Source organism: Neofelis nebulosa, chromosome 4, assembly GCF_028018385.1.
Source record: "Neofelis nebulosa isolate mNeoNeb1 chromosome 4, mNeoNeb1.pri, whole genome shotgun sequence".
Classification (NCBI taxonomy): Eukaryota; Metazoa; Chordata; class Mammalia; order Carnivora; family Felidae; genus Neofelis; species Neofelis nebulosa.
In genome coordinates, this window is record NC_080785.1 from 155,087,900 (window position 1) to 155,105,122 (window position 17,223).

A 17,223-nucleotide genomic window follows, 5' to 3' on the forward strand; every position below is an offset into this window, starting at 1 on the left:
TATATTCAACGTACATGAATTCAGCTACTGCTTCCTGCAGGGAATAAAAGCAGGAGAGATTGTATAAATGGTGTGAGCGTCCCCACGTCCCTTCTGCTGGTGTCACTTCCTCAGGCTCCCATGATCCCATGCCCTGAAGGATCACCCACAATTTAACAAAATGTATTTTGCAAACCCGGCCCCTAAGACCAAATCGCTGCTTTGTCTGGTGCTCGACCTGAGAGGCAGGGATCCGCGCCACGGATGAACAAACGCCGGCCACAGCCAGCAGACTTGAGGGAGGGATGTTGACGTGCAACGTGACACCTTCCTCAGAGAGGACAGGGCTGTGGTGGCCGGAAGTGCTTTTCCCCTTATGGGCTTGCTTGGGAATCAGACTCCCACACAGGCTGTGACTGATCAGCCATGCTGATTCACGATTATGCCACTTGGCTTCTACGTTCTGTCTCCCTCGACATCCCGGGCTCTCCTGCAGGGCATCATAGGTGTCTCCTGGTGCCCAGGCTGGGCCCGGGCCCTGCTGGGAGCTGCTTGGTGTCGGGGGCGGACAGAGAGTGAGTGGAAGTCAAGCCCCCCCTGGGAACCACACCCAGAATTGAGGCAGCTGGTTATGACCCATCGAAAAAGTTTTAAATCACATTCGTCAGTCTTTTAAACTGTATCTCAGGGACGCCTGGATGGCTCAGTCGGTTGAGCGTCCGACTTCGGCTCAGGTCGTGATCTCACAGTTGGTGAGTTTGAGCCCCACGTCAGGCTCTGTGCTAATAGCTCAGAGCCTGGAAACTGCTTCAGATTCTGTATCTCCCTGTCTCTCTCTTCCCCTTCCCCACTCACAGTCTCTCTCTCAAAAATAAATAAACATTAAAAAAAATTAAAAAAAAACAACAACCCTGTATTGGACAAATCTGGGAGCAGATAAGTCCCCTGATGTGTATCTGGTGGAATCCCCTTCTTTGGGTTTATTTTCCTTGCCTTTCCCTTGCAAAGAGATAGGAGAAGAAAGAACAGGGGTGTTTGTATAATATCCTGTGATACGGTGATTAATGAATGGTGATTAAAACAATTGGAAATTCCCACCTGAGATGCCGCTGGTGAGGCAGAAACTAGCGAAGTTATCCTAATAAGGAGTGGTCGGAAGGCAGGAGAGTGAAGAGAAGTGTGATTCATGACCCCAAGCCCGTCGCCTGCAAGCTTTCCCGAATGCCCGGAGCCCGCGAGCCCGCTCGCTGCTTTCCACGAGGCTGGGCTTGACTTGGCTTGGAGTTCTTTCCACTCGGAAGACCTGGAAATCACGCCAGAATCTGGAGCTTTGTCTGAGTTTCTGTGAACCTGGGTAATAGATCTTCCAAAATTACTACACCAGAGAGATACCAAGTTCCTGGGGAGGCAAAAGAAAGAGATGGTGAAGAAGAAAAAGCCCAACCACTTTCTTTAAATATGTATTTATTTATTTATTTTATTATTATTTTTTTTTAATTTATTTTTGGGACAGAGAGAGACAGAGCATGAACGGGGGAGGGGCAGAGAGAGGGAGACACAGAATCGGAAACAGGCTCCAGGCTCCGAGCCATCAGCCCAGAGCCTGACGCGGGGCTCGAACTCACGGATCGCGAGATCGTGACCTGGCTGAAGTCGGACGCTTAACCGACTGCGCCACCCAGGCGCCCCAATATGTATTTATTTTTGAGACAGAGAGAGACAGAGTGTGAGTGGGAGAGGGGCAGAGAGAGAGGGAGACACAGAATCTGAAACAGGCTCCAGGCTCTGAGCTGTCAGCACAGAGCCCAATGAGGGGCTCGAACTCACGGACCGTGAGATCATGACCGGAGCTGAAGTCGGACGCTCACCTGACTGAGCCACCCAGGCGCCCCCACCCCCACCCCACCCAACCACTTTCTGTAAATTACAGCACGTCTGTCAAACACTCAGAGGTGCTGACCCGGTGGGCGGTGGCCGGGGTGGGAGGCTGAGATTTATTCCGCGGTGTTGGAATTTCCGATTTCATGGTATGATTAATGGTGGGGAATGCAGAAGACAGAAATGTGCACGCAACATGACGTTCTCAGGCTCCGAGCTTCTGTGATGAGTTTTAAGTGATTTCACTCAAGCCATGAGGGGTCTCTCTGCCACTGAATGGAAGGGCTGGGGGCGGGGGAGGCGGAGAAGGGGGGATTCTGGATTTCAAGTGGGTACAAAGTTGGGTCATCAGCCTCTCGCTCCCCATCTCCCCCTTCTGCTAATATATTCATCACTGAAGATGAGGAGGGCTGTCCTGTGGGTAATGTGTCCTTGGCTGTGACCTTAGGAAACAGCCTGTCATGTAAATCGTCCCCTCTTGCTGCAAAGGTGGGTGGGCCTTGGCTTTCTTGCACGTGTTTCCTGTGGGCGAGGAAGCCAGGTGGAGATTCTCTGGTCTGGGGTACTAAAGGAGAGCTACGAACCACTGCTGGGCAGTAGAATGTGCTGGGGGGGGCGGGGGGGCGGGGTCACCTGGGAGGCAGAACAAAGAAACATTGTGAGATGATAAAAGGACAACGGAAGTGAGTCACTTAACCCTTTCAAAGCTTCATCTTCTTTGTTTGCAGAATGAGTTAGAATGTAAATCTACGTTATTTTGACCCAAAATAAAAAATATAGGGGCGCCTGGGTGGCTCAGTCGGTTAAGCGTCCGACTTCGGCTCAGGTCATGATCTTGCGGTCCGTGGGTTCGAGCCCCTTGTCCGGCTCTGTGCTGACAGCTGGAGCCTGGAGCCTGCTTCGGATTCTGTGTCTGCCTCTCTGCCCCTCCCCACGCACACTCTGTCTGTCTCTCTCTTCAAAAATAAATATGTTTTTTTAAAAAAATTTTTTAAGAAAAAGAAAAGCTGAATGGAGGCATTGTAGTGAGATCAGCTTTGTTCTCCAAATCTAATTTAGGGATATTTTAAAATATTACACATGCCACGAGAGAAACAAGGCCCACCCCCAAGATTTTATTTAGCAATATTTTAACTGTGGTCACGACTACTCCTTTATTCATTTATTAAGTGCCTACTTTATGTAGTAACACAATCTTTCTCACACACGTTTTTTTTCCTCTTTTTAGTTTATTAAGGCATAAGTTCCATATAACAAACTTCACCAATTTTAAGTGTACAGTTTTATGAATTGTGGCATTTGTGTATAATGCACAGTCACCTCCATGGTCAAGACACAGAATGGTCCTCCCATCCTGCAAAGACTCCTCTGCCCCCTGGAACCCCATCCCCTGCCCCCACCTCCAGCATTAGGCAACTGCTGGGCTGCTTAGGGTCTAACACTTAATTAAAATAACCGTAATAATTGTAGAGTCAGGATTTGTTTTTTTACTGCTTGTTTGTTTTTGAGAGAGAAAGAGCAGGAGCAGGGGAGGGGCAGAGAGAGAGAGAGAGGGAAACAGGGGATCCAAAGCAGACTCCGAGCTCACAGCACAGAGCCCGACGCGGCCCTCGAACCCACAAACTTCGAGATCGTGACCTGAGCCGAAATCAGATGTTTAATCAACTGAGCCATCCAGGTGCCCCTGGAGTCAGGAATTTTGAAATAATGCTGTGGCCAAAGGGTGTAAACAGAGACAGAAGAGAAGTAAGAATGGGGAGGAAGGTGATAACCTGGCTAAGCTGGGCTGCAGTCCAGACACTGGGTGCAATGAATTAGCCCCACCAGAGACCCGGGGTCGGAGGCCGGAGAGAGCATGCCATGCCTCCCGGGACTGGGTGTTCCAGGAATTTTTTTTTACCAATAACGTGGTAAGACGTTTTTACGACTACAGAAAAAGAACACAAGGTTGACATATACTGCTTGCGTAGAAGCCTGGCAACTGGGTTTCCGAACACGCATCTGGATTCATTTTAAGTTTTTATTTAGTTTTGAGAGAGAGAGAGAACGCACAGGTGCACACAAGCGGGGGAGAGGCAGAGAGAGAGGGAGACAGAGGATCTGAAGAGGGCTCTGCACACACAGCAGAGAGCCTGATGCAGGGCTCAAACTCACGAACCGCGAGATCATGACCTGAGCCGAAGGCAGCCGCTTAACCGACTGAGCCTCCCAGGTGCCCCTGGATTCATTTTAACCTGGTGTCTTAGAGAGCCCCTGAGCCTTCAGATCCATCCCTGAAGATTTTAAATGTCACTTCAGCCTCCATGGGGACAGCAGGCACTGTCTGGATCCCGAGGCCACCACCGAAAAAGACAGGGAAATTCCTGCTGCCTTCCAGTAGGAAGGTGCTCCCGTTCTGATCATAGGAGATGAAAACAAATGAACACTCTCAAAGACTAGAGCAGGGAGGGACATAAAAGCAGGAAGACTGGGGTGGGGGAGGAGGGGAGCACTGGAGGAGGCTGGTCAGGGAAGGTCACTCTGAGGACATGACCTTTGAGCTGAGACTGGAAGGACCAAAAGGACCCAGCTCTTGCTAGAGAAACAGCTTCATAGAAACTAGGACCAGCACGTGCAAAGGCCCTGGGGATGGGAAAGAGGTTCATGTGGTCAAGAAAGAAGGCAAAAGTGGTTACTGAGCACGGTGACCAAAGCAGAGAGGGGTACAAGCTGAAGTTGGAGAGATTAAGACATTTTGCTCCAAAAATGCAAACCGAGGCCGTCTTGAAAGCAAGGTCAGGAAGGCAGCTGAGCTGGCGTCCTGGCGCCCTGAGGCGTGTGTCGCTGCCGGGCAGTAGGTGGGAATGCGTACAGTTGCAAAGTCACTTCTTTCTCAGGTACTGATCACAGACTGGGAGCTGGCAGGAAATGGTAGATTTTTTCTGGCCTAGCCCCCTCCTTTTATAAATGGAGGGACGGAGGCCCAAAGAGGGTAAAGTTCTTACCGATAAAAATGGACAAGATATTTGCAGTTCACTATCACAGACCGAGGGATCAACTTCCACACTACGTCAAGAGCGGCTGGCTGGTCAGGCCAGAGCAGAGCGAACAAGGGGGAGAGAGGTTCAAGAAGAGGCTGACGGAAGTCCCAACATTTTATCGCGTAGCTGCTGCCCTGGGGAATGCAAGTGGACTGCAAAGAGACATTAAAGGAACGTTTAGGGGCAATGAAAATTTTTTAGATCTTGATTGTGATACTGGTCATGTGTATATACATCTGTTAAAACTCGTAAAGTGAGTGGGTCCTTTTTAATGTACGTAAACTACAGCTCAATAAAGTTGATTTTATTTATTTTTTATTTTGAGAGAGAGAGTGCCCGAGAGAGACACAGCACGTGCTCACGTGAGCAGGGGAGGGGCGGGGGGGGGGGGGGGAGAGAGAATCCCAAGCAGGCTTCGCGTTCAGCACCAAGCCCTAGGTGGGGGCTTGAACCCACGAACCGTGAGGTCATGACCTGAAGTGAAAACAAGAGTCGGACGCTTAACCAACTGAGCCACCCAGGTGCCCCTTAATAAATTTGCTTTTAAAAAGTTTTTTTTAACATTTATTCATGTTTGAGAGACAGAGAGAGACAGAGTGAGAGCAGGGGAGGTGCAGAGAGAGAGGGAGACACAGAATCCGAAGCAGGCTCCAGGCTCTGAGCTGTCAGTACAGAGCCTGACACGGGGCTCGAACTCATGGACCGTGAGATCATGACCTGAGCTGAAGTCAGATGCTTAAATGACTGAGCCACCCAGGCGCCCCAAAATAAATTTTTTAAAAGGGTGGGAAAAGCATAGCTGGTTAGATTGCTATTGATTCATTGGCTGAAGACTTACTGGGCACCTTCCATGAGCAGATGCCATAATGGGTACTAATCATCCTTTGTGCCAGAACGTGGTGGAACATAACACCCACATCAGCCCTGCACGTCTCCATGAGCCCCTGGGTTCCCTCCACGGGACTCCCCTACACACGACTGCCCCATCATCCACTGCCCCAGGCCGTCAGCTACTCAGAGACCCCAAATCAGGACCCAAGTCACAGAAGGGGCCGAGATGGCACTTGTTCATGAATCAGGGCCCCCGTCCTGACCGGTACGTACCCCTCTGTTTAATGATCAACCGCCGTCTCACCGGCTTGGTGTTGTCCATTCAGATCATTTTGCAGAACCCCAGTCTATGGTATTAGCATTCTTTAGCTCTTTCAAAGTTCGTTGACACAACATGTTTGTATCTAATTTCTGCAAACATTTTCCTAGCCTCCACTACTGAATATAGGCATATCCTGGGCATGTGAAGCGCTCAGGGCAGGAGACAGCGGCTCGTGGCAAACAAATATGTCCCTGTGTACATAGACTGTACGTGGACTTTCGTCTATGGTCATATTGAGAAGAGGTGTGACAGTGTCTCTGATTGCTGTTTAATGCTGCACAGATGGGGTACGTGAATATATACTGCTCAAGGCATCTAGGATGTGGTACAGTGTTTTTAAATTTCAGAAACATTAATAAAGGAAAATAGAGGGGTACCTGGGTGGCTCAGTCGGTTAAGCATCCGACTTCGGCTCATTTCATGATCTCACAGTTCGTGAGTTCAGACCCCGCATTGGGCTCTGTGCTGACAGCTCGGAGCCTAGAGCCTGCTTCGGATTCCGTGTCTCCCTCTCTCTCTGTCCCTCCCCCACTCATGCTCTGTCTCTCAAAACTCAATAAACTTAAAAAAAATGTTTTTTCAATAAAGCAAACAAGAGATACTTGTCAGCACCCCATCGGCCATAGCCTGGCACTTTCCCATCGGTAAGGACAGCACTGACATTTTATTTTACATCACTCTCCTTCTCAGACCAGGAGGGAGGGAACAAAGGTGTCAAAGTGGGGGGCTCCCTGGACCAGAGGGGGCAGCACGTTTGGAGATCTAAAGCCTCCTGCTCACTCCCATTTTTCTTCCTTCTTCCAGAAGCTTCCGAGATTGCTCTGCCACACGGAAGTGGCATTACAGTTCTCATAAAACCTGGGATCCCCAAGCTGCCGGTGAAACCCTGTTACATCATCAGTACTAAAGGACACTTAACCACATTGACCATCAAATCCGGAGAAAAGGCGGTCTTTTCCTTTAACTGCCAAGACCCAGAGAAGCACTTTGTCATCGAGATCCAGAAGAATATTGGTAAGTACACACTCGTGACCTGTTTGGCCTCCCTGCCTCTCTTTCCGGTGCTGAGCCGGTCTCTAATGTTAGGGAGGTAAGAGCTGTTCTGAAACCCCACACTCTGTTTAGCTGTTATGTGGCCACGTATGGTTCTGAGTGCTTTACACAGGTTAAGGTCTTGAATCTCCAAAACAGCCCTGTGAGAAACTCACCAAGACGGTAACTTGCCTAAAATGACATAGCGACTAAAAGCAGCAGGACAGGCACTGAAGTATTCTGGCTCCAGGATTTGCCTGCCACCACTGTGCTGCATGGTTTCTTTTCATTCATTCATTCGTTCATTCATTCATTTAGAGCATGCACTCGAGTGCACAAGAGGGGGAGTGGCAGACAGGGGGGGAGGGAGGAGACAGAGAATTCCAAGCAGGCTCCCCTTGGTCAGGGCAGAGCCCAAGGCGGGTCTCAGTCTCACAAACCATGAGATTGTAACCTGAGCCAAAATCAAGAGTCAGACGCCGCCGCGGAACAGACTGAGCCTCCCCCAACCCCCGCAGGCGCCCCACCACACTGTTTCTTGATAGAACTTCAGATCTTCAGGTCTGGGATGCTCCAGCTGATGTGCTAAAGTGTTTTTCAACTGAGGTTTAAAGTTTTTAAACGAAAACCTTAAAGCTAATTTAACTCAAATTTCAACTAATTTATTTTTTAATTTTTTTAACATTTATTCATTTTGGAGAGACCGAGAGAGACAGAGCGTGAGCTGGGAAGGGGCAGAGAGAGAAGATACAGAATCCGAAGCAGGCTCCAGGCTCCGAGCTGTCAGCACAGAGCCCGACACGGGGCTCAAACTCATGGACCGTGAGATCATGACCTGAGCCGAAGTCGGACGCTCAACCGGCTGAGCCACCCAGGCGCCCCTCAAATTTAAACTAATTTAATTGTAGGCTAAAATTTTGCCGACAAGGACCAAAAAGCAAGGAGTTGGAAGACAAAGAAATTGGAGGGGCGCCTGGCTGGCCTAGTCGGGTGGAACGTGCAACTCTGGATCTCAGGGTTGTAGGTTTGAGTCCCATGTTGGATGTAGTGATGACTTACAAATAAAATCTTTTTAAAAAAAGAAAAGGCATTGGAGGGTTGAGCAGATAAGGGTTGAGAGGTGGGTTGAGGAAAGGAATTGGAGGGTTGAGAGGTGGGTCCACGAAGCACGATGGGGAAAAACAGAATTTTTGAGGCTGAGGGATCTGGTCTGGCTTCAAGCTTCAGGCTCCTGGTCATGTGAGCTCATCACATGGCTTTGTATAAGTCACTTAACTGCTTTGTGACTTAGTTTTTTAGTCTGTGAAATAAGAGTCATTGTACCAACCAGTAGGGTTCTCATGAGGGTGAAATAAACTAATACACTGATGATGTTTGACACACACGGATTCAACAAACTATGACTCTGACATTGTTACTATTACTCACAACTTGAACTTGGGATGAGAGATTAACATAAGTTGTAATAACCAGGCAGAAAGAATCAAATGTGTAATTTCCTAATCGTTTTAAGGTGGGCATGCCAGCTAGGAACATAGATGTCGTAACAACAAGGAGAGCACTATTTGGGATCCAGTCAAAGCCATACTCAAAAAATGTCTTTGCTGGAGCATCTGGGTGGCTCAGTGGGTTGAGCGTCCGACTTCTGCTCAGGTCACGATCTCACGGTTTCTGAGTTCGAGCCCCGCATTGGGCTCTGTGCTGACAGCTCAGAGCCCGGAGCCTGCTTCAGATTCTATGTCTCTCTCACTCTCTGCCTCTCCCCTGCTCACGCTCCGTCTCTCTCTCTCTCTCTCTCTCTCTCTCTCTCTCTCTCTCTCTCTCTCTCAAAAATAAATAAACATTAAGTTTTTTTAAATTTCTTTGCTTTCCATTGAAAATAAATGAATCAGGCAATAGGTAAGCAAGGAAAGGGGCAAAATAAACCTTTGGAAGAAGGCATTCAGAAAAAGAAAAGAAATTAAAGTGCTTACCAGCAGCTTTGAAACTCCATCTGGTAACTAAAGCTAAGGTGTGGTTCTCTATAAAGACTAATTAAATAGATCTCTGACTAGTCTGCTGGAAAAAAGACAGAGAAAATACAAACGTACAGCTTTGAAAGGCTAAATGTTGCTTTCGTGACATTTACAGAGGCGATTTCTAAAATAGACTGTGTACGGCATTATGGTAGAAATGTGAAAATCTGAATAAAAGGAATAATTTTCAGGGAAAATTCAGTGAGCCAGATTGACTCATAGAAAGGTAGGAAACCCAAATCAATAAATAACCGAGGAGGAGGTTGGAAAAAAATGTGCAAGAGGGAGGAAAGTGGGGTTTGGGTTATTAGAGATGATTTCATAGAGGATCCTATAATACATCAAGGAGAAGATCATTTCTATACTATTTAAACCGTTCTAGGGGCACCTGGGTGGTTCAGTCAGTTGAGTACCCAACTCTTGATTTTGGATTTTGTTTGGGATTCTCTCTCTCTCCATGTCCTCTTCAAATTAAAAAAAAAAAGAACATTCTAGGAGAGGGTTGGCAAACCTTTTCTGTAAAAGATGGGATGGTAAATATCTCAGAGCGTCTCCGCCCAACCACTGAGCTCCGCGCTGGGACAGCACGAAATCAGCCACGGATAATAGCTAAACGTATGGGCAGCGCCGTCCCACATGTCTCTTCTCAGTAGCAGGTATTGGGCTGGACTGAGCCCACGAGCTGTGATTTGCTGACTCCCTCCCTGTTCTAGAGCACAGAAAGAGGTGGCATTTCCCGATTCATGGAATAAAGCTCTTCCAACCCTCATATCAAAATGCGCCAGAGCCTAAAAAAGAAAACCACTCTCTAAATAGGGTGAAGGGATCCCACAGGAGCCCAGCAGGAGCCACTCCATGGGGCCCTGGGCACACTGGAGGTGTGGCTGCAAAGCCCAGAAAGAAATGGCTTCACGGAGTGGAGTTTCCCCGAGCTCCTAAAAACAGGTACTATCCTTACCCACACACAAAATCTAATTTTAGCCAACTCCGTCACCTTGTTATCTAACCCTGTTTTGTCGGTCAGGCAACACACTGTGCTGGCGTGAACTCGGGCGGACCAGCCACAGCCCGGGCTTTCCTCCTGGGGTGCTGTGCGTTGCAAACACACTGGTCACCGAGGTTCCAGGACTGCTTTGCAAAAATGAGTGTTTGGGCGTGAATGACCTCGGGGGGTCCTCAGACAGCCCTGAAAGACTCCCATGATCCCGCTTCACGTTGCCGGTGCCTTCGACACCCCACTGGAGCAGCAGTAAGGGTTCGAAGGGTCCCCTTAGAGTGGCCGGAAGCCAAGGCACCGTTCAGATTCCCTACACGGGAGACGACGGAAGCCTTACTATTCTGTGTCTGCTCTCTGTCCCTTCTTCCACATGCTTCCTTCCTCCTCGAGAACAGCGTTCTTGCTTTGTTTTAAGAGTCTTGGGAAACAAAAGTACATCAAAGGATGTCATCAGCTGCTAGCCTTTAAAAAAAAAGGCGGGGGGTGGGGGGGGTGGCGCCTGGGTGGCTCAGTCCGTTAAGCCTCTGACTTCGGCTCAGGTCATGATCTTGCAATTTGTGGGTTCGAGCCCCGCATCGGGCCCTGTACAGACAGCTCAGAGCCTGGAGCCTGCTGTAGATTTTGTGTCTCCCTCTCTCTCTGCCCCTCCCCTGCTCGTGCTCTGTCTCCCAAAAAATAAAATGTTAAAAAAAATTTTTAATGATTTTTAACGTTTATTTATTTTTGAGAAAGAGGGAGAATGAGCAAGACAGGGGGAAAGACAAGGGGACAGAGGATCCGAAGCGTGTTCTGTCCGTGCCGACAGCCCAGAGCCCAATGCCGGGCTCAAACTCATGAACCGTGAGATCATGACCTGAGCCGAAGTCAGAAGCTTAACCGACTGAGCCACCCAGGCACCCCGAGATGGGGACTTTTTTAAGTCATTTGTCGAGAGAGTACCCTTGGAGGACACTTACAAAGCAGTGAGAAAAGCAAGGTAGAGCCAAGGGAAGAAGGAAGCAAAGGTGTGGTTTTAGCTAGTGGAACCACAGGCTAATGCTGGTGTCAGAGGGCATCCCCAGGCTGTCACATGAGACAGGGAGGTCAGGCTTGTTCCCCCCAGCCTTGGGCAGCGATCGGCTGTGGGCTGCTACCCACCTTGGGGGGCAGGGGTAGGTGCAGGACAACTCTCAGGCTTTCTGGCCAAAGGGGGGCTCCCCCGGCCTAGGCGACTCCCCAGAGAAGAGTGAGCTGTCGGCCACCAACACTCACGCAGCCAGGAGATCACGCCTCTGCCTGGCGGTGCCCCCCGGCTTCTCCCACAGGGGTCGAGGGGAACAGTGCGTGGCCTGGGAGCGTCTGTGACCAAGCTTGCTCTTGTGGCTGTGTTTCAGACTGCATGTCAGGCCCGTGTCCTTTCGGGGAGGTCCAGCTTCAGCCGTCAACATCGGTGCTGCCCGCCGTCAACAGAACTTTCATCTGGGACGTCAAGGCTCACAAGAGCATTGGTCTAGAGCTGCAGTTCTCGGTCCCTCGCCTGAGGCAGGTCAGGCCGGGGGCGAGCTGCCCAGACGGAGTCACTTACAACATCAGCGGCCGCATCGATGCCACCGTGGTGAGAATCGGAACCTTCTGCAGCAACGGCACTGTGTCCCGCATCAAAATGCAAGAAGGGGTGAAAATGGCCTTACACTTGCCGTGGTTCCACAAGAGAAACGTCTCTGGCTTCAGCATCGCAAACCGGTCTTCTATAAAACGTGAGCACACCTCCCCCTGCTCCGTCCCCACCGGTTGCTGAGGCTGAAACGTACCAAAACAAAAAATGCCCGTTGCTCTAGACGGTCAGGTGTTGGGAAGTATGGTATGAATATCTTGAAGGAAGATCTCACTCTTCTGTAAGTGGTGCGGATCTCCTGGTGTGAAGTCACCCTTCTCTGTTTAAAAAAAAAATTTTTTTTAACGTTTAGTCATTTTTTTTATTTATTTATTTTAACATTTTATTTATTTTTGAGACAGGGAGAGACAGAGCATGAACAGGGGAGGGTCAGAGAGAGGGAGACACAGAATCTGAAACAGGGTCCAGGCTCCGAGCTGTCAGCACAGAGCCCGACGCGGGGCTCGAACTCACGGACCGCGAGATCATGACCTGAGCCGAAGTCGGCCGCTTAACCGACTGAGCCACCCAGGCGCCCCACGTTTAGTCATTTTTGAAAGAGAGACAGTGTGTGAGCAGGGGAGGGGCAGAGAGAGAACGAGAGAGAGACATAGACTCAGAGCAGTTTCCAGGCTCCGGGCGGTCAGCACAGAGCCTGCCTCGGGGCTCGAACTCATGGACCGCGAGATCATGATCCGAGCCAAAGTCGGATGCTTAACCGACTGAGCCACCCAGGCGCCCCGTCACCCTTCCCTCATAAACAAACCATGATGCCACTCTCTTTTCTTGGTCCTTTGTTGCCTATGAGGTTTGTTTGCACAACACGAAGTGGGATTGGCTCCACAGACCTCTCTTGATGACCCCGTCCCTCATTTCTTTGTCCTGTCTTCTAACCCCGTCACGTTTTCTGTAATTGTGTCGGTGGCTTGCCAGAGGGAGTTTTGTGAGCTGAGGCTTAAACGGAGCTAATGAAAATAAAATCACGCCAACTCACAGTTAAATTAGAAACAAAGGTAATACGCACTCAGAACTCATCACTTCCTAATGATTTCACCACATTTGACGGTTCTCTGTGCTCCTGAGGTTATTTACGCTGACTGTGCCTCTACGGTGGCGACAAATACAGGGACAAGCTACTGTGCGTCTGCTCCCGACTCCACATTCATGCTTGAAATCAGCCACGGTGCGAGGAAATGGACAGGCGCCCCACGTTAGGGTGCTTTTCTCCCCCTGCCGGGTTGGTAAACACCTCCTCACCCGCCACTGATGTATCCTTAGCGAGGATGAGACCAGACCCAGAGCTCGGGAGCTGAGAGCCGCCCTCCCCTCTTCCTGACCCCGTTGCCCACCGGCCACCGACAGCCAGGACAGGGGTCTCATCACCTCCCGTTCTTTCTCGTTTGGGCCCCGCTCCCTATAGGGCTGTGCATCATCGAATCCGTGTTCGAAGGTGAAGGTTCCGCCACCCTGATGTCTGCCAACTACCCGGATGGCTTCCCTGAGGACGAGCTCATGACCTGGCAGTTCGTCGTTCCCCCGCACCTGCGGGCCAGCGTCTCCTTCCTTCACTTCAACGTCTCCAACTGCGAGAAGAAAGAGGAACGGGTTGAATACTATATCCCGGGCTCCACCACCAACCCCGAGGTGTTCAAGCTGGGGGACAAGCAGCCCGGGAACATGGCTGGGAACTTCAACCTGTCTCTCCAGGGCTGTGACCAAGACGCCCAAAACCCAGGGATCCTCCGGCTGCAGTTTCAAGTTTTGGTCCAACATCCACAGAATGAAAGCAGTAAGTGAGCCCCGCTTTCCTTTCCCTCTTCCTCCAGCTCTTTCTTTCCCTCCTGGATAGTCCGCTTGGCGTGAGGTTCCCTTTCTGTTTCTCACCTGTGGCTTCTGGAACACCTGAACTCTGGACCCCGTAAGAGTTTCAGGATGTGCGTTGCCAGGCAGTAAGACGGGCTCGCTGGTGAACACCCACTGTGAGAAGCAAATGCAAACTTGCATTCAGGCCAAGTTATTTGTTTTTTTAAGTGTATTTATTTTGAGAAAGAGAGAGAGAGAGAGAGAGAGAGAGAAGATGGGAGGGCCAGAGAGAGATGGGGAGAGAGAGAGGCCCAACCAGGTTCTCCACTGTCAGCGCAGAGTCCGATGTGGGGCTCGAACTCAAGAACTGTGAGATCTCGACCGGAGCTGAAACCGAGTCGGACGCTTAACCGACTGAGCCACCCAGGTGGCCCCAGGCTAGGTTGTTGTTGTTGTTTTCACTTTTTTTAATGTTTATTTATTTTTGAGAGAGAGAGAGAGAGAGAGAGAGAGTACGAGTGGGGGAGGGGCAGAGAGAGGGGGAGACACAGAATCCGAAGCAGGCTCCAGGCTCCGAGCTGTCAGCACAGAGCCCGACGCGGGACTCGAACCCACAAACCATGAGATCACCACTTGAGTCGAAGTTAGACACTTCACCCGCTGAGCCACCCAGGCGCCCCAGGCTAAGTTGTTTTTAATGAAAGTATAGGGAGGTTACTTTCTGTATCGCGTGTCTTGACCCTCGATGTGAATCAGGATTCACATTGCACGGCCACCGTCAGCATTAACGAACCCAGTTTTATTGGCTGAGTGCCCCATCCATACTGTGGGCACACACTCCATGCCAAGCCCTGACCTAAGCAACCACTTACACCGCCTCAGCTAATCCTTATTACAACCCCAGAGGGGAGGCGGGAATTACCCTCAATTACTGCTGGAAAACCAAGAGGCCCAGATTGCTTATAGAACTAGCCCAACGTCACGTAGCTTGTCTGGAGCAGAGCAAGCCCAGAACCCAGAGCCTGTGCTCTGGATCATTCTGAACCCCGAGTGGGGGGTTTACATCACTCTACACGCAGTTACTGAGATGCCACGAACCTAGAAAAGGGGAGTCAGGGCCGGAAGTAGGGGGAGGCCAGGTGCCCAGGTACCGACACTGAAGCAGGCACCTGCTCTAAGGCACTTACTTGCCCTTCTGGAGGTGCTCACCCTCAGGGTCATGTAAGTACAAGGTCAGCCCCTGAGAGCGAGCGCCTCCTTCAACTTTGCTCCGCAGGGAGTGGCGCGGCTGTTGAAATAAAAGGAGCCTGGGTGGCTCAGTTGGTTAAACCTCTCACCTCAGCTCAGGGCATGATCTCACAGTTCATGGGTTCAAGCCCACATCAGGCTCTGAGCTGACCGTGTAGAGCCTGCCTGGGATTCTCTCTCTCCCTTATCTCTCTGCCCCTCCCCAACTTGTGCTTTTTCTCTCTCAAAATAAATAAATAAACTTAAAAAAAAAAAAAAGGGTACAAGATGAGTTCAGAGTGGAATTAAATGGGAGCATGGTGTTTATTTTAGTAGAGCTGATAAACGTCTGGAAAGTGACAGTGTGGGACCCGCCCGAGGGGCTGCCTCTGGGCGTCTCTGGAAGATGCAGCACCACCACATCCATTTTTTTTTTAAGTTTTTGTATTTATTTTGAGAGAGAGAGAGAGAGAGAGAGAGCAAGCAGGAAGGGACAGAGAGAGAGAGAGAGAGGGAGAGAGAGAATCCCAAGCAGGCTCCGTGCTGTCATCACAGAGCCGATGCAGGGGCTCGAACTCATGAACCGTGAGGTCATAACCTGAGCCGAAACCAAGAGTTGGACACTTAACTGACTGAGCCACTCAGGTGCCCCAGCCCCACCATGTCCCGACCCAAGATGACTTCTGATTTATAATAACCGTGTAGAAGGTGTAGCTGTGTGTGTGTGTGTGTGTGTGTGTGTGCGCGCGTGTGTGCGCGTGTCCACCGACATATTTCCATGATCCCACTGTCACAATTTTATCATCAGAATGTTAAAAACCACCACCCAAGAACGGTGTGGGTTTGAGTTTAGGAGACAGAGAGATTTATCATCTCAGCTATGGTTAAGTGCTGTCGATTTCTTGTATTTCCTGGAACATCAGCTGAGTTGATCTCTACAACGAATCAGACTGTTAAACAGGCTTTCTTCACCCGCATCAAGAAGGATTTGGCTTTAGTTTCGAGGTAAGTAAAGAGTCGCTAGCTGCGGTTTAAAGCTGTTTAGCGGTGTCCCGGCTTCACGTAAAGGGGGATCTGCCTGCGTGGATTCGAATCCCAGTTTCCTTACGTGCCGTGGGACTGTGGACAGAGCACCTCACCTTTGTGTGACTCAGTTCCTCAACTTAAAATAGAGAGGGTGGGCCCGCCCTCGTGGGGATGTTTTAAGGATGAAATGAGGTAGCACAGTGCCTGGCAGGTGATCAGTGCCCTTACGTGGTTCTAGATCAAAGACCCAGCGCTTGACCTCAGAGACAGACCGTAACCCAGAAGAGACATGACTTGCAGGATGCAGGAGGTCACGTCCCAGGAGTTTTCGGGGGGGGGTGGGTGCCATGGGGCTCAAGGCGGGGAGTGCAGAGCAGGCTGGCAGGATTTCCGGGGGGAGACTCAAGGCAGAGCCGGGCGTTTCCCGTCTACGCAGGAGGCCCCCGGACGGTTGCTTCCTCTCGTGGCCACTGGAAGGGGGTCTAGTCTGTGTGCTGTTTGTTTCTGCTCTTTCTTGGCCTTGGAAATGAGAAGGAAGAAGCTGTGGGGTTGCTTCAAGACACGGAGTCCCTCGGTAGGAGCCTCTGCCCTTCACTTGACCGCCCTTTGCCCCCGTAGAAGAAACAACTGCCCAGAGCAGAGCCTGCGCCCCAAGCACACACATGTGGGGGTTTGCATTCAGCACAATGTTGTATTTATCCGTCCGCATAGCTGTGTCCTGCTAACCTCCTCCCAATCAGATTTCTTGTCTCATTCCTCCATCTTCCTACACCCACCACAGTTTCTGGCACATTCCAGGCCCTTTTGTTTTTGTTTTTGTTTTTGTTTTTGTTTTTGTTTTTTAAGTAGGCTTCATGCCCAGCATGGAGCCCAACGCAGGGCTTGATCCCACAACCCTGAGCTCAAGACCTAAGCTGAGATCAAGAGCCGGATGCCCAGGGGCGCCTGGGTGGCTCAGGGAGCTGAGCGTCCAACTTGGGCTCAGCTCATGATCTCATGGTTCAAGCCCCGCGTCAGGCTCTGTGCTGACAGTACAGAGCCTGCTTGGGATTTGCTCTCCCTCTCTCTCTGCCCCTCCCCCACTCTCTCAACGTACGTGCATAAGCTTAAAAAAAAAATCTCTACAGATTCCACAAAAATGATGAGTTTATGAAACTTCAGTCAATAAGCTCATCCCTTTAGGGGTTTCCACGGTGTCCATAAGTAGCAGGTAGTGAAAGGTTGTCTTTTTTCTTAAGGGGGAGGGGTCTTTCCAAATCTCCAGCTCAGGTGTTCTTTACCGAGAGGAAGCACCTGCTGATTCTCTTGCGGTAGGAAGCCTTCCATCAGGATGTAGCCTTGAGCAAATCGGAGGTCTCTTTCAGCTGTAAATCGGCCAAGGTCACACCTACCCCTCCTCCTCCTGGTGAGGGTGGGGTGAGGCAAGAATTGCGAATGTAAACAGTGACATTTCCATTTCT

General features: G+C 50.3%; 1 protein-coding gene across 2 annotated transcripts in view; it reads left to right on the top strand.

The window, feature by feature from the left end:
• Positions 1–17,223, top strand: part of CDCP1 (CUB domain containing protein 1) — a 56,499-nt gene that overhangs the window by 22,218 nt on the left and 17,058 nt on the right. For both annotated transcript variants that reach the window (XM_058727258.1, XM_058727259.1), the window contains exons 2-4: positions 6,835–7,044; positions 11,448–11,810; positions 13,128–13,496. In XM_058727258.1, the coding sequence (XP_058583241.1) occupies positions 6,835–7,044; positions 11,448–11,810; positions 13,128–13,496 (942 nt within the window). The remainder of the gene's footprint in view (positions 1–6,834; positions 7,045–11,447; positions 11,811–13,127; positions 13,497–17,223) is intronic.